The sequence below is a fragment of the Salvelinus sp. IW2-2015 genome, linkage group LG20 (genome assembly GCF_002910315.2).
Source record: "Salvelinus sp. IW2-2015 linkage group LG20, ASM291031v2, whole genome shotgun sequence".
NCBI lineage: Eukaryota > Metazoa > Chordata > Actinopteri > Salmoniformes > Salmonidae > Salvelinus > Salvelinus sp. IW2-2015.
The window spans coordinates 35034924-35053138 of NC_036860.1; the positions used below are offsets into that span (position 1 = coordinate 35034924).

An 18215-nucleotide genomic window follows, 5' to 3' on the forward strand; every position below is an offset into this window, starting at 1 on the left:
GTTGCTGTTTTTATGAGTAAGCTCATGTTTAAGTTGATATTCAGCACTGTCAACACTAAGCCATAAAATGTGTGTCCTCCCTACTTACACTTACACTACAACCAGCACTGCAGCTGCATTGAAGGAGTACAGCAAAGTGTTTCGATAAGCTTGCGTTCTTATTATTAGAGTCTTGTGTCTTTTTAATATCTGGGAATATTTCACTATCTCTGGTCATAGGAGTAGCAACATCATTTGGTGCATGAGGCAGAAATAATGCAGTGCATAATGCAGTGCGACTTGAGTTTCGCCATCAGCTGGAAGACTGTGTCCCCGTTTCTCATTGGAGGGAGGGAGAGAGGAGGGACGCTGAGTGGGGTTAGAGGCAGCCTCACAGCTGCTCCCTCCCTCCATCAGACTGACCATCAGATGCAGGCCATCAGTCCAGTAAAAAAACTATTATGCTCACTCAGCTATGAGTCAAGTAATACAACAAATTATATATCACCAGTGTGATCATATACCACATTAAAAAAAATATAATTTCAAAATGGTCTGAGAAGAACAACATTGGCAGGGCAATTCGGGCATAGAAATATGCAATGAAATGTATTGGTCCTATAGCCTACTGCACAAACCTCGTTGCTATAGAACTGTTTTTAATTGGAAAATGTTGCATAGGCTTACCTTTAAGTCCTGCTTAAGAAAAACTCAGAAAGTGATCTTGATTAAAAAAAGGTTGGTGACCACTGCTGCACAGAATACAAATATTCCAAAATATGCATCCTGTTTGCAACAAAGTAATACTGAGTACCACGCTCCATATTTTCAAACATAGTAGTGGCTGCATCATGTTACAGCCATGCTTGTCAAGGACTGGGGAGTTTTTCAGGATAAAAAAGAAATGGAATGGAGCTACACACAGGCAAAATCCTAGAGGAAAACCTGGTTCAGTCTGCGTTTCACCAGACACTGTGAGATGAATTCACCTTTCATCAGGACAACAACCTAAAACACATGGCCAAATGTACACTGGAGTTGTCACCAAGAAGATAGTGAATGTTCCTGAGTGGTCAAGTTACAGTTTTGACTTAAATCTGCTTGAAAATCTAGTGCAAGACCTGAAAATGGTTGTCTAGCAATGATCAACAACCAATTTGACAGAGCTTGAAGAATCTTTTAAAGAATAATGGGCAAATGTTGCACAATCCAGGTGTGGAAAGCTCTTAGAGACTTACCCAGAAAGACTCACAGCTGTAGTCACTGTCAATGGTAATTCTAACAGATATTGTCACGGGGGTTGAATACTTATCTAATCAAGATACTGTATAATAATTTTTCTTTTTTTACAAATGTTCACATTTGTCTTCCACTTTGACATTACAGATTATTTTGTGTAGATCGTTGACAAAAAAATGACAAATAAATGTTAATCCCACTTTGTAACATCAAAATGTGGAAAAAGGCAAGGGGTGTAAATACTTTCTGAAAGCACTGTAGCTTTGTATTATGAGGATGAAATGGCGAACTGCCTTTGTGTGCTGTTGTTCCTCAGCTACAGGTATCTGATGGATATTGAGTTGCCACTTCACATCCTGCTCCATCACCGCAGAGACAGCTGTCTCCGAGGCTGATGGGAAAACGAGTCTTTGTGACAAACAGGTGTTACTCAATTTGACAAGCCAAGCGCAGTAGAAACTAATTTGTCGCTAATAAAATGAAACCGTAAAAAAAACAAATAGCAACGTGGAGATGGATCAGCGAGGTGTCATGCTTTTTAACTAACTGACAGCGTTTTAAAGAACCAGCTGAGTTAGACCTGAGAAATAAGCTAAGGTGAACGTCTGACCAATGATAAAGTGAACAATTTACTACCAGGGGGAAAGGATTTAATTTGATTATCCATACATTTTATTTTATTATTACAGCACAGTAGATAATTACCAACATGTTGAATATCACTGCACTGTCAACATTATGCAATAACAAACGTGTTGGGCACTTGCTCAATGGAAGAGAGATATGCAAATACCTTTGAATTGGATGATGCGTACTGAATCTTATTTACTTATGAAGATATCATCTTCCCACGGTGATAGCATCTCCGTTTGATAGCCGCAGTCTCAGATGTGGCGCTCGATATTACTCCAACATTATTTTTTGGAGTGCTAGCGAACATATTCATGTAAATGAAAAGCTAATTGCTTTTGTAGTCGAATAGTGAAGCTCGGGGTTCAAAATCAAAGCAGGGAGAGTTGATGCACTGTTAATGACTGCACTTAGCTATTCCTTCAGATGCAGAGCCATTAACAGTCCCCTCTATTTTACATTTGAAAATAATCGTTAATTGTAATTTCAGCACCATTTAAGAGCATGGGGGCCTGCTTTTGGGGAGAGTGGACTCGGATGCATCAAAGTGCCTTAGACATTCCTTGACTACTTGCCCTTAGCAAGTTCAAATATTATTTTATAAATTTGCCAGTCATTCTGGCAGAGTGTGGCAGGGTAATTGAAATCACCCCGGTAATTTTCTTTAGAAGACTTAAGGCTAATGGCAGTGCTCGGCCCCGTCCGTCACTGCCCCCCCAGTCTCTCTCCCTCTCATCTCGTCTTGAACAGACAGAATAACCTGTGCTGCTGGAACTCCCATTGTTCCTTGACTTTCATTTCACTTGTACGCTTAAGTGCTGGAGATATCCGTGGAAGTCAGGATATAAAAGAGGGGGAAATATTAACCACAGAACAAAACAAGCAGGATAAGAAAGAGGACAATAAAGAGGGAGAGGGGTGAAATGAGAAGGGAGACAGAGAGAGGCCAAGGGTGAGGGGAGAAAGAGAGCGGTAGAGACCGAGAGAGAGCAAGAGAAGAGCTATAATGGTAGTAGGATAACTGAGGCTTTGCTTCAGAGGCCGACATCTTGGTTTACATTCAGGACAGGTATGTAACCTTTAAATGATATTTAAAACACGCCCGATTATCCCTTAAGGTAATTAGGTTAAATCATGAGGATGTTTAATTAGAAATAAATCTGCAAGGTGCCGAAAGCAATTTGGAGCAGGCGGCGAGTGGCATGGACCGTGGTGACACGTTCTTCCCTCTTGTGTCCTACATCCTGGCTCTATCTCAATTAGTCATTCCATGATTCCTCAATTCCTATCTCCTTGCCTCCTTCTCAACCATATTAGAGGTCTAAGGTCAGACCATCTCCAAATGATTTTGCAAGGAACCCAGGAAAGATGACTTTATAAAGAGCCCTGGTCTCTTCTGAACTCAAGCATCCTCCTTCTCAACCTCCACATTCTGTCCGTTAAGTTATTAAAACTCCCACATATCTACCTCAATTACCTCGTACTCCTGCACATTGACTCGGTACTTGTACCCCTTGTATATAGTGGAGTTATCGTTACTCATTGTGTATCTACAGCGCCATCAGAAAGTATTCACACCCCTTGACTTTTTACACATTTTGTTGAGTTACAGCCTGAATTGTGATTCAATTGAGATTTTGTGTCACTGGCATACACACAATATCCCATAATGTCAAAGTGGAATTATGTCTTGAGTCAATAAGTATTCAACCCCTTTGTTATGGCAAGCCTTAATACGTTCAGGAGTAAAAATATGCTTAACAAATCACATAATACGTTGCATGGACACACTCTGTGTGCAATAGTGTTTAACATGATTTTTGAATGAGTACTTCATGTCTGTACCCCACACATACAATTATCTGTAAGGTCCCTCAGCCGAGACGTGAATTTCAAACACAGATTCAACCCACAAAGTTTTCCAATGCCTCGCAAAGAAGGGCACCTATTGGTAGATGTGTAAAAAATAAATAAACAGACATTGAATATCCCTTTGAGCAATGTGAAGTTATATTACACTTTGTATGGTGTATCAATACACTGAGTTACTACAAAGATACAGGCATCCTTCTTATTTTTACTATTTTCTTAGTAAAGTTAAAGAAAAACCATGGAATGAGTAGGTGCATCACTGCCTGGTATGGCAACTGCTCGGCATCTGACCATAAGGCTACAGAGGGTAGTGCGTACGGCCCAGTACATCACTGGGGCCAAGCTTCCTGCCATCCAGGACCTATATACTAGGTGGTGTCAGAGGATAGCCCAAAAAATTGTCTAAGACTCCAGTCACCCAAGTCATAGACTGTTCCCTGTGCTACCGTACGGCAAGCAGTACCGGAGCGCCAAGTCTAGGTCCAAAAGGCTCCTTAACAGCTTCTACCCCCAAGCCATAAGACTGCTGAACAATTCATCAAATGGCCACCCGGACTATTTACATTGACCCCCCCCCCCTTGTTTTTACACTGCTGCAACTCGCTGTTTATTATCTACACAGTCACTTTACCCCTACCTACATTAACAAATTACCTCAACTAACCTGTACCCCCGCACATTGACATGGTACCGGTACCCCCGTATATAGCCTCGTTATTGTTATTTTATTGTGTTACTTTTTATAATTTTTTTAACTTTAGTTTATTTGGCAAATATTTTCTTAACTCTTTCTTGAACTGCATTGTTGGTTAAGGGCTTGTAACTAAGCATTTCACTGTAAGGTTGTATTCGGCGCATGTGACAAATAAAGTTTGATTTGATTTGTGTCCAAACCTTTGACTGGTACTGTATGTAAATGATATATTTCTGGTTTTAATTATCAATACATTTGCAAAAATGTCTAAAAACATGTTGTCATTATGGGGTATTGTGTGTAGATGGGTGAGATGTTTTTTTTTATTTAATCCATTTTGAATTTGGGCTGAATAAGTAAATGGGTATGAATACATTCTGAAGGGACTGTATTATTACTTTAACTTTTTGATTATTTCTCTATTTTCTTTCTTTCTGCTGGGAAGAGGCCCGTAAGTAAGCATTTCACTGTTAGTCCACACCTGTTGTTTACGAAGCATGTGACGAATAAAATGTGATTTGAAATCTGATTTGAACAATGCGGCATGCCATATTCATCATGTTGATGTGGCAATTAAAAGCAAAAACATGGCCTCCACTCCACATCGTTCAAGACGAAGCAAGTCTACGTTCAGAGGTGGTTGGCAATAGAAAGCCCTGAAACTGTTGTCTAGCAACATCACAAAACAGTTTACACGGCTAGCAGTAAAGTTCAGATGTTGGAACTCTCCGTCATCCTCTGTTTGTTGTCAGGTAACTTCTCTTGTCAACAGAGAGTGAAGAAAGATATCATCCACACAGCTAGGCCTTCCCAGCGCTAATGGTTAATGCATGGAATGGGCACCAACTGTTCTGGAGTGCCACAGTGGGTGCAGACTTAGGCAGTAGAACACCGGATTCCTCTAAACCTGGTCTATATTGAAGACCATGATTAGTTGATTACCTGAATCAGGTGTGTTAGCGCTTGGCAGAAAGTTCAAGGAAAAATCAATTAAAATATTATCTTWAAAAAAATTATAATATTAGTCCATGCATCATCATCATAATGTGGCAAGTGACACTTTGCTTCTTGAAAGTCAAATATCTTGAAAACTTGACTGCTGACATGCAAAACATTTTGGGTCTGTATTAACAGTGGACTAACAGTGGACCAAAATATAGTTTTTGAGTGGATTTCTCCTTTAAGCCTGCATACACTGCACACAGTCCTGCAGGACCAGAGTCAGCCTACCGTCTCCTGAGTTAAAGTGGTCATTGAGTAGATGAAACCAAGTTGAAAGGCTTTGACTCCTCATTAGGGCTTTGCACCATTAGTATGAGGTTGTGGTTATGACGTGGGTGAAGAGKTTTGGACTATGCTGAGTAGGAGCTGAAACAGCAGGGGGTCATTCCATTGGCCCAATCCTGGGCCCCCCTAATCCCAGCTCCCTTTGAAGAGAGGCTTGAAAGCTGTCACTGTGCCAAGAGGCTCGTCGACCACTGAGCCAGCCCATCACTCTAATGGAAGTCATTCAGAGCCACGGGAGTGACCCAATTAGGCGGAAGTGTCATTGACGTGGGGCTAATTATAAAGGAATGAGGGAAGGAAGGAAGTAGAAAATAAATCAAGAGAGAGGAAAGTTATAAAGAGACCGTAGAGGTAGCGGTGCCAAGAGATGCGTTAAAGGAAACGTCTATGGAGATGATGAGGGGAGGGGTTTTGGTGTTGACTTGGTGATGAGCCATCACCCACTGAGTCTCTGTCTGGTTTTATTGACAAACTATGTGAAGGCCTTTGAATAAAGATATGGTCATGAATGTATCACTATATCACTGAGTCAATTCATTTGAACCTAATCAATGTAGGGAATGGAAAATGATGCATTTCCAACAARAGATAACTTTACAATACATACGGAGTACTTCACTACAATGACTTTAACCGTCGTCTTCTTATCCGTCTTCATAAGAAACATCTTGTTTAAGACTTTGGTCTTTCAGTCGGAGACTCCGCTGAGTTGTAGAAGACCACTAAAGTATTTTGTGAGTGACAGGGTTGACAAAGTGTTTTGGGCYTGACAGTGTTAACGGGCAGTAACCTACCTTGGAGCTCTTTGTCTCCCTTCATCCATCTGATGGTGGCGGCGGGCTTGCTGCCCATGGCGGTGCAGGTCATCTCTGTCTCATTGCCCTCGATTACCTGCCCCTCCCGGGACTCGATGATTGGGTTGCCTGGAGGGACTGGCAGGGGGGACAAATATACACAGTGTTTAAGGAACTTGGGGCATAAATCACTCTAAAAACCAGGGGGTTTAAACCACCATCTTAGATATCTTAACCATTATCGGAAATACTTTGAGATAAATCAGATTGACTACAGTTGTTTTGTTGTAACAAAACAAAGTCAGAATGCGCGCAGAAAAGAAAGTGTGAAAAAGGACAAAGTTATATTTAAGTGCGCGTATCCAAGTCAGAATCAGCACCTATCAGCTTTTGGCGAAAGGCTCTGCACAAAAAAAWWAAAWAATCACCCACTTTATAARYAAGCCCCTACGCTGACAATARGCAGTACACTTCAGATGTTATAGGATGTTTTCCCCTTCTCTAAACTAGACTGTTCCCATAAACATGTGAGTTGAGACCACTCACCGATTTTGGGTTACTTAATTCCAGCTCTTGCTGGCTACCTACCGCCACTTGAAACAGCTTGATACCATTTGCACTGTTCTACCCCTGCCTTGGCCCAGACACACAGATCCAAGCCAGAGCCAGTCTCCCCATTTCCTCCTTGTGAACACTTTCAGATCACAATCATTCCCCGCATCCCGCTGTCAAACTTCATTGCCAAAACGCCATCATTATGTCTAAGTGCGTGCTCTTGTTTCAAGCACGTTTTGTATGTCGCATTGTATAATACGCACACAATGTAATTTCTCCTCAAAAACCCTGTGAGGATGCACAGTGGAGAACTGGATGGGTGCTGGGTTTTGATTGGCGTGGCTCTTGAAGTGTTTCTGCTTTGACGCCAAATAGGGCTGTGAGCTGAAGACAATGTTCGTCAACTAGCTTGACAAGGTTTAGATTGAAGCCATTCTGTTGGCTTTGGATTGTTTTGTATGTATGCTTACAAAACATGACATCATGAAAGTGACATATAAAACATATTTTGCTTTCAATGAAATGGCCTCATCCCTAAAAGCGAGAGTTTTACTCCTGTTAATTGGACATTGGCTCGACGCTGGCTCGACACCTTGATGACTGTTTTTATTTGTCCTTTATTATCATTATTGAAACCCTGCACTTATCTTCTGTCACAAAAACAGAGTGAAGAGAAAGGGTTAAAGTTTGTCTCTGAGTGCAAAAGTGAGTGAGAGAAGGCTACTTTAAGATACAGCTGAGGGATCAACCACTCCATCGGTCTTTGACGTGCCAGTGATAGCTGTGTGTGTGTGTGTGTGTGTGTGTGTGTGTGTGTGTGTGTGTGTGTGTGTACATGTTTTACTATACTTGTGAGTATCCCAGTATCTCTACTTGCACATCATCATCTGCACATCTATCACTCCAGTGTTAATGCTAAATTGTAATTATTTTGCCTCTATGGCCTATTTATTGCCTTACCTCCCTAATCTTACTACATTTGCACACATTGTACATATATTTTTCTATTGTGTTATTGACTGTACGTTTGTTTATCCCATGTGTAARTCTGTGTTGTTGTRTTTGTCCCACTGCTTAGCTTTATCTTGGCCAGATCGCAGTTGTAAATGAGAACTTGTTCTCAACTGGCCTACCTGGTTAAATAAAGGTGAAATATAAAAATAAATACAAATAAAAGTGTGTGTAGTCATACTCAGCACAGTGATGTCAGCATAGGCCTCCTGTGGAGGGTCTGTGTACAGCTGGCACACGTATCTCCCCTCGTCAGACAGGGTCACGTTGGACAGAGACACCCGCAGCTCATTGTCCGAGAAGTTCACCAGCTGGAAGCGGGCATCTTTCAGGGCTGAACGGTCAAAGAAAGAGAGATAGGGAGAGAAAGAGGGAGAGAGAGAAAAGGAGCGATAGAAGGGGGGGGGGGGTAGGTCAAAAGAGTGTCATTGTTATGCACGGACTATGAAGATGACTGTCGACCTACTAGGTGAGAGTATACAGTAAGTGTGTATCTTTGAGTGGAGTTCCAGGTGGAGTTTCAAGAGTATGAGGTAAAGTCTACAGACACGTGGTCGCCATATGCTCACTGCCACACTTCCGACTCTAGTCCATCACATCCAGCAAACCTTGCTTGCCCACTATGGAGAGAGCTCACATAGAGGGATGCTAACCAAACAACAAACGCCAGACCTAACTTTGAGGTCTTCGTATCCAGCTCAGGGTCCCTCACCTAATTAGAACAGCAGTGTGTGTTGAATGACACACACACACACACAACACAACACACAACACAACACACACACACACACACACACACACACACACACACACACACACACACACACACACACACACACACACACACACACACACACACACACACACACACACACACACACCACACACAAGCTCGGCAGGACTAATGAGCAGTCCATCAGTGGTTTGTTTTGCCTTGGATCACGCGATGGAGAATGCCAATGGATGCCAATGGAGAATGCCAACGTCTGGTTAAGATGAAACCTTCCCCCCACCAACCCCAACAGATTGACAGCGGCCATTTATTGCTCTCTGTGTCTTCTTCCCCTCCCCAAGCCACGTTTATTCTCACCCACAGCAGCCCAGTTCAAAAGAGCAAAACCAACAACATAAAAAGAGGTAGCGTGAATAAATACATAAATAAATGGAAACAAATAGCAAAATGATCTGGCATCATTACAGTTTGCAGCGGCGGGCACATGAAAGCCAGGGATGTGATGGCGATGGGGGATGGGGAAGGGGGTGAAGCTGATTGTTCTTGGTTCCAACTGGTTAGCCGTGCTCTTTTGCTTTTATTCCAAAAGCATGGGAAAAAGGGAAAAAGAGGAGGAGGAGKGCAAGAGAGGCTGTCAGTCAAACGCGAGGCCTTATAAAAAAAAATATAAACGCAACATGCAATTTCAAAGATTTTACTGAGTTACAGCTCATATAAGGACATCAGTCAAATAAATTCATTAGGTCATAATTGATGGCTTTCACATGACTGGGGATACAGATATGCATCTGTTGGTCACAGATACCTTCGAAAAAAGGTAGGTGCGTAGGTCAGAAAAGCAGTCAGTGTCTGGCGTGACCACCATTTGGCTCATGCAGCGCAACACATCTCTTTTGCATAGAGTCGATCAGGCTGTTGATTGTGGCCTGTGGAATGTTGTCCCACTCCTCTTCAATGGCTGTGCAAAGTTGGTGAATATTGGCGGGAACTGGAACACACTGTCGTACACGTCGATCCAGAGCATTCCAAACATGCTCAATGGGTGACATGTCTGGTGGGTATGCAGGCCATGGAAGAACTGGGACATTGTCAGCTTCCAGGAATTGTGTACAGATTTCTTGTGACATGGGGCCTTGCAATATCATCCTGAAACATGAGGTGGTGGTGGCGGATGAATGGCACGACAATGGGCCTCAGGATCTCGTCACGGTATCTCTGTGCATTCAAATTGCCAACGATAAAATGCAATTGTGTTCGTTGTCCATAGCTTATGCCTGCCCATAACATAACCCCCCCGCCACCATGGGGCACTCTGTTCACAACAACAACATCAGCAAACCGCTAGCCCACACGACGCCACACGTCTGCCATCTGCCATCTGCCCGGTATAGATAAACCGGGATTCATCCGTGAAGAGCACACTTCTACTGCAAGCAAGTGGCCATCGAAGGTGAGCATTTGCCCACTGAGGTCGGTTACGACGCCTAACTGCAGTCAGGTCAAGACACTGGTGAGGACYACGAGCACGCATATGAGATTCCCTGAGACGGTTTCTGACAGTTTGTGCAGAAATTCTTCGGTTGTGCAAACCCATAGTTTCATCAGCTGTCCGGGTGGCTGGTCTCAGAGGATCCTGTAGGTGGAAAATCCGGATGTGGAGGTCCTGGGCTGGCGTGGTTACACGTGGTCTGCAGTTGTGTCCGGTTGGACGTACTGCCAAATTCTCCAAAACGACTTTGGAGGAGGAATATGGTAGAGAACATTTAGCTCTCTGGCAACAGCTCTGGTGGATAGCAAGCATGCCAATTGCATGCTAAATTGTAGTCTCAACATCAACAGTGAAGAGGTGACTCCGGGAGGCTGGCCTTCTAGGCAGAGTTGCAAAGAAAAAGCCATCTCTCAGACTGGCCAATAAAAAGAAAAGATTAAGATGGGCAAAAGAACACAGACACTGGACAGAGGAACTCTGCCAAGAGGGCCAGCATCCCGGAGTCACCTCTTCACTGTTGATGTTGAGACTGGTGTTTTGGGGGTACTATTTAATGAAGCTGCCAGTTGAGGACTTGTGAGGCGTTTGTTTTTCAAACTAGACACTCTAATGTACTTGTCCTCTTGCTCAGTTGTGCACTGGGGCCTCCCACTCCTCTTTCTTTTCTGGTTAGAGACAGTTTGCGCTGTTCTGTGAAGGGAGTAATACACAGCGTTGTACCAGAACTTCAGTTTCTTGGCAATTTCTTGCATGGAATAGCCATCATTTCTCAGAACAAGAATAGACTGACGAGTTTCAGAAGAAAGTTTGTATCCAGTTGTTTCTGGATATTTTGAGCCTGTAATCGAACCCACAAATGCTGATGCTCCAGATACTCAACTAGTCTAAAGAAGGCCAGTGTTATTGCTTCTTTAATCAGAACAACAGTTTTCAGCTGTGCTAACATAATTGCAAAAGGGTTTTCTAATGATCAATTAGCCTTTTAAAATTATAAACTTGGATTAGCTAACACAACGTGCCACTGGAACACAGGAGTGATGGTTGCTGATAATGGGCCGCTGTACGCCTATGTAGATTTTCCAATCAAAATCATCCGTTTCCAGCTACAATAGTCATTTACAACATTAACCATGTCTACACTGTCAATTTGATGTTATTTTAATGGACAAAATATTTGCTTTTCTTTCAAAAACAAGGACATTTCTAAGTGACCCCAAACTTTTGAAAGGTAGTGTATATCAACAACACAGATGTGGCTTTGGCCCAAAAAACTGAGAGAATTGGAGGTGGTGAGAAACTGAACACTGATACATTTTTGGACGGTACAACAGTGTTAGGACTTGACAACACAAAAGCTCTGTGTTCAACAGGGAACATAGCCTTTCACTAGCGCAGTGGTGTTGTTCCTGGACACAAGCATCGCCATGTTGTGAGGGTTCAGTGGCCCGCCATGTCCCCATTACGGCACAACAACGGCGCCCGCCCGCGACATCCAGCTCACCACGGGGGAGCCCGGGAATGGACACGCAACGTGTCCCCACTAGCTCCTGCCGCAGCAGTGCTGTCCAATGGGGTGAGTTCAAGGAAAACAAAGGCACTAGAAGTGGAAAGCAATTCCACTAAAGAAAACTAACTGAAAAAGAAAGTATTTCGATGTTGATTCGTTCTTTCATTTCCTTTAGTTTGGCAGAGGGTTTCTCAGATAATGTACTTCTTGGAAAGTACAAACACAGGGGCAGACAGAAGTGGGCAAGAAAAGGCAATGACAACACAGTAAAAACAAGTGTGGAGAGACACTGGTGAGGCAACAAACACTTGATCAAAACAATATGTGGGAATATGAATCATAGTGGCAAGGAACAGGGAGAAAACAGACACAAAGAAGAACAAGGACAAGGAAACAATGGGAAATAGCCCAGTCACACAGCAGGGTTGGAAACCGCAGTACATTTCAGACGGAATAATAGATATGGGCGGTAAAGAAAAGGCAAGCAGGACGCTTCGCAAACAAATGAATTCCAGTAATGTCAAAGCATGCCTGGCGAGGTATTTCTGAGGTATTTCTCCCGATCCCCTTCTTCTTTGGGTTCAGAGGTGCTACAACATGGAGGATGACCCCTCTCCCTTTCTTCTCTTTTTCCACCCCTTTCTCCCTCATCATGAGTTCGGGCTGAGGAGAGACGGAGCAATTCTGACAATCGTAATTATCATTGAAGCATGCCTGCAGCGAGGATTTTGGTAACAATAATGAAAACAAAGTCTTTGGATTAAGTGGAGGGGGGGATTGTCGCTGTGGAAGTCTCAAAACACAGCAGTAGACTATTCCTGCTGATTCAAACTTGAATACAGTAGCTATAGGAGTTTCAAAACTAGCACATGTATTTTATGTAACACCCACACAAGGCAGAGACTTGGAGGAACGTTTGTACTGTATARATTTTATTTTAGGGAATGTCTATGTATAATATCTATGGTGGTCTTGAATTAGATTGTGAAAACCCAAGTCAATGTTCTTCATGCAGCCTCTCTACAACCAAACAAACAGCCTCTCTATGAAAATGAATAAACAGCTTTCTTCAAAATAAAACTGATTCACAGTTCACATTGCAAGAGTATTCAAAAAACATAATTGGTTTTGGAGGGTATTGCATCACTCAATTCGGCTCTTTTGTTATTTACCTCGTATCAGAAGGCCCCAAGCCATCTCATGAATAAAGTGATCCTACTTAGGTATGAAATAATAAAACAGAGGACTTTCTGTCCAAGATTTCAAATTCATTTGCCTGGGTCAGATCAACGCGGACAATGCCATTTAAAAAAAAAAGACACTCATTTCCATTCGCGAGGGGTGGACAGTCGCCTAAAGTGGTGTTGAATATACATTGCTTATTTTCGTGTTATCACAAATAGCCAAAGGTCCGTTCGGCACCGTCGAGGAAACGGATGATGGAGCTCAAAAGGCTGCACAAACACACCAAATCCATTGAGTCCTGGCAATCTCTGCATTGAAATGAAGCTGACTGTAAACACAAAAGGGGGGAAAATAAACTCCAATTCATAGCAGAGCAAAAAATATATATAAAGATGAGATAAACTCAACTTTGATGGCTGCAATGGGTTATTCCTTTCTTCTATCTTTCTCTCTTTTCTCCCTCTCTCTCTCATTGTATATGATTTGCGTCGTTTCGCCCTGGTTTCATCGAGGAGGGCTGGCTCCAGCTTTGAGGAGGGCTGACTCCAGCTTCTTGGAGACAAGCTTCTGGGTTCTTCCTAAGTGGCGGCAATCAATTCTGATTAGTGGACCCGGCTACTTTTTGAGAGGAGCCCATTAAAGTTTTATTAAGGAGCGAGAGAGGGCGAAGGTAGGTGGGGGAGGGTAATTTGGCTCCTCTGACAGARCCCCACCACACACATATGCAGACACGATACACTCGCACACACACACTTCAAGCGTTGTAGAAAAGGGAATCTTGGCGCCCAACCTTCCTCTTCTCCCATGGCCCTTTAGCTGATTCCATGCGGTTTTCTCACCTTTGAACGGCGCCTGAGAGAGACACCTTTAAATGATAAAGCGAGGGGCGGAAAGATCAGAGAGGGTGAACTTTTGGCTTGGCTGCTGCCGTCCCCTTAATGGCCGGGTCAGTGCCTTGAAAAACCAGAGGAGATGGAGGTGAGGTCTTCATTAAGAGATTGGGAGCTGTAGTGGTCAAGGTAAGGTAAAGGTGTCCTTTGGTAATGCAGAGGCTGCTTTCAGACAGGTACCATCCGGGGCCCAGGGGACTCTGGCCTTCAAAAGTATGGCTGTCCACCCACTGTACAGGTATCAAGTGTCTGCCTCTTCACTGTGAATGCCAGTCCAAAAGCGTGTGTGTGTCTCTTAACTCGCTAAGTGTGCCTACAGTATATCATTGTGTGTGTGTGTGTGTATTTGTGTGTGCTCACTTTGTGTGCAGAGGGCTAAGCCTGGGAGGAGGTGAGGCCCCCTCACCACACAGGGCTATGACCGCTCCCTTGAAGTGGGGTCACAGGATGTCAATGTCAAAGCTCTCTCCTCTCTTTCTCTCTCTCCTTTTTTCCCCCAATATGGATTTTAGTTGGAGGGGCCCAATATGATATTCCAGGGGAGGCTGGTAGCAGAGCCAAGCTATAATTAAACAGTGCAGCTGCAGTGAAATGCCAGAGTGTTCTTGGGAAAAGATCACAAGAGATCAAGGCGCCCCGTCAAAAGATGAGATGCCCTTGACAGCCAGCTGTGGGCTTGGTATTTGGTGCCCCAGCGAAACAGAAAAACACGAGGCGCGATTTATGCATGCGATGGGGGTCTTGAGGACATGGCTGAGTGGCTGTGTAGGTGTGTGAGGAAGAGTTTGTGTTGGTGCAAAGGGAGGGAGGGACACAACATTGGATGCGTCAGAGATAGATGGGAGACCTTCCGAGGACGTGGCTGCTTCTCTGTGTGTGTGTGTGTGTATGTGTGTGTGAGTGTGTGTACACTCATGCCTGAAGTCTCTGAAGTAGACAGGACTTGGGAACTTGTTGCAAAAGTGTGCGTACATTAGGGCTATACAGTATGTTTGTGTGTGTGGATGTATATCCAACCTCTTTAAATTAATGTGTGTGCGAGTGGAGAGTACTACACTGAACAAAAAAATAAAACGCAACATGCAAACATTTCAAACATTTGACTGAGTTACAGTTAATATAAGGAAATCAGTCAATTGAAATCAATTCATTAGGCCCTTATCTATGGATTTCAAATGACTGGGAAAACAGATATCCATCTGTTGGTCACAGATACCTTAAAAAAAGGTCCCACATGTGAAGAAGCCAGATGTGGAGATCCTGGGCTGGCGTGGTTACACATGGTCTGCGGTTGTGAGGCTGGTTGGACGTATTGACAAATTCTCTAAAACAACGTTGGAGGCGGCTTATGGTAGAGAAATGAACATTCAATTATGTGGCAACAGCTCTTGATTGAAATATGCTTTTTGTGCATATGGAACATTTCTGGGATCTTTTATTTCAGCTCATGAAACATGGGACCAACACTTTACATGTTCCGTGTATATTTTTGTTCAGTATAATAACATCTGTAGCAAATTTTAGGAAAACTCTACTGAAGTACTAGTACACACGCTTCAAAAACTCTCGACCACTTGTACACTCCATTCTGGGATGGCTACATGGTCTTTTCCCCGCCCTCCGTTCGTCAAATCTGATCTCTACTCCTCCTTTCCTATAGGCAGAAACTCAAACAGGAAGTACCCGTGCTAAGGTCAATTCAACACTGGTCTGACCATTCGGAATCCATGCTTCAAGATTGTTTTGATCACCCGGACCGAGATATGTTCCGGGTTGCCTCTGAGAATAACATTGACGTATACACTGACAAGGTGACTGAGTTCATCAGGAAGTGTATAGGGGATGTTGTTCCAACTGACAATTAAAACCTACCCAAACAAAAAAACGTGTCTAGATCGCAGCATTCGCTCAAAACTGAAAGCCCGAACCACCGCATTTAACCATGACAAGGTGACTGGGAATATGGTCCAATACAAACGGTGCAGTTATGCCCTCCATAAGGCAATCGAACAGCAAAACATCAGTACAGAGACAAAGTGGAGTCGCAATTCAACGGCTCAGACACGGACAGTTGAAGTCGGAGATTTACATACACTTAGGTTGGAGTCATTAAAACTAGTTTTTCAACCACTCCACACAGTTCTTGTTAACAAACTATAGTTTTGGTTAGGATATCTACTTTGTGCATGACAAGTAATTTTTCCAACAATTGTTTACAGACAGATTATTTCACTTATAATTCACTGTATCACAATTCCAGTGGGTCAAAAGTGTACATACACTAAGTTGACTGTGCCTTTAAACAGCAACCCGAAACGTTTGACCCACGTTAAACAATTTAAAGGCAATGCTACTAAATACTAATTGAGTGTATGTAAACTTCTGACGCACTGGGAATGCGATGAAAGAAATAAAAGCTGAAATAAATAATTCTCTCTACTATTATTCTGAAGTTTCACATTCTTAAAATAAAGTGGTGATACTAACTGACCTAAGACAGGGAATTTTTACTAGGATTGAATGTCAGGAATTGTGAAAAACTGAGTTTAAATGTATTTAGCAAGGTGTATGTAAACTTCCGACTTCAACTGTATGTGGCAGGAACTCCTGACAATCAAAGGGAAAACCAGCCACATCGCGGACACTGACGTCTTGCTCACGGACAAGCAAAACACCTTCTTCACCTGCTTTGAGGATAACACAGTGCCATCGACGTGGCCTACTCCCGAGGATTGTGGGCTCTCGTTCTCCGTGGCCGACGTGAGTAAGACATTTAAGCGTGTTAACCCTCGCAGGGCTGCTGGCCCAGAAGGCATCCCTAGCCGCGTTTTCAGAGCATGTGCAGACCAGCTGGCTGGAGTGTTTACGGACATATTCAATCTCTCCCTATCCCAGTCTGCTGTCCCCACTTGATTCAAGATGTCCACCATTGTTCCTGTACCCAAGCAAAGGTAGCTGAACTAAATGACTATCGCCCTGTAGCACTCACTTCTGTCATCATGAAGTGCTTTGAGAGGCTGGTTCAGGATCATATCACCTTTACCTTACCTGACACCCTAGACCAACTCTAATTTGCATAACGCCCCAATATATCCACAGACAATGCAATCGCCTTTGCCCTATCCAATTGCAATTGCCCTATCCCARCTGGACAAGACGAATACCTATGTAAGAATGCTGTTCATTGACTACAGCTCAGCCTTGAACACCATAGTACCCTCCAAGCTCATTAAGTTCGGGGCCCTGGGTCTGAACCRCYCCCTGTGCAACTGGATCCTGGACTTCCTGACGGGCCGCCCCCAGGTGGACCTCCACTATACTGATCCTCCTCCTGTTCACCCATGACTGCGTGGCCACGCACGCCTCCAACTCAATCATCAAGTTTGTAGACGACACAAGCAAGTAGTAGGGCCTGATTACCAGAATGACGAGACAGCCTACAGGAGGAGGTGAGGGCCCTGGCGGAGTGGTGCCAGGGAAAATAACAATATCTCCCTCAACGTCAACAAAACAAAGGACCTAATCGTGGACTTCAGGAAACAGAAGAGGGAGCACACCCCCATCCACATCGACGGGGACCGCAGTGGAGAAGTCAAAAGCTTCAAGTTCCTTGGCGTACACATCACTGACAATTTTTAAATGTTCCACCCACCACAGACGAGTGTGGTGAAGATGCACAAACAGCGCCTTTTCAACCTCAGGAGGCTAAAGTTGGCTTGGCCCCTAGACCCTCACAAACTTCTTACAGATGGCACAACTGAGAGCATCTTGTCTGGCTGTATCACCGCCTGTACAGAAACTTCACAGCCTGCAACTGCATGGCCTCTCTAGAGAGTGGTGCGGTCTGCCCAACGCATCACCGGGGGCACACTGCCTGCCCTCCAGACAGCTACAACACCCAATGTCACAGGAAGGGCCAAAAAAGATCATCAAGATATCCACCCAAGCCACGGCCTGTTCACCCTGCTATCATCCAGGAAGGTGAGGTTAGACAGGTGCATCAAAGCTTGGACCGAGAGACTGAAAAAAAAAAAAAAAAACCAAAGCCAAAATTTTTTTCCTATCTCAAGGCCATCAGACTGCCATCACTAGCTGGCTACCACACGGTTACTCAACCGTGCAACTTAGAGGCTGCTGCCCTATGTACTGTACATAGACATGGAATCACTYGTCACTTTAATAATGGAACACTGGTCACCTTAATAATGTTTACATACAGTTTTTTTCATTTCATATGTATATACTGTATTCTACTGTATTCTAGTCAATGTCACACCGACAATGCTCGTCCTAATATTTATATTTCTTAATTCCATTATTTTACTTAGAGGTCTGTGTGTATTGTTGTGA

General features: G+C 43.5%; 1 protein-coding gene across 5 annotated transcripts in view; it reads right to left on the reverse strand.

The window, feature by feature from the left end:
- The window catches only part of cadm1a (cell adhesion molecule 1a), a 432225-nt gene that overhangs the window by 66338 nt on the left and 347672 nt on the right, over nt 1-18215 (reverse strand). For all 5 annotated transcript variants that reach the window (XM_024011664.2, XM_024011666.2, XM_024011667.2 and 2 more), the window contains 2 exons: nt 8243-8395; nt 6496-6633 (listed from right to left, as the gene is read on the reverse strand). In XM_024011664.2, the coding sequence (XP_023867432.1) occupies nt 6496-6633; nt 8243-8395 (291 nt within the window). The remainder of the gene's footprint in view (nt 1-6495; nt 6634-8242; nt 8396-18215) is intronic.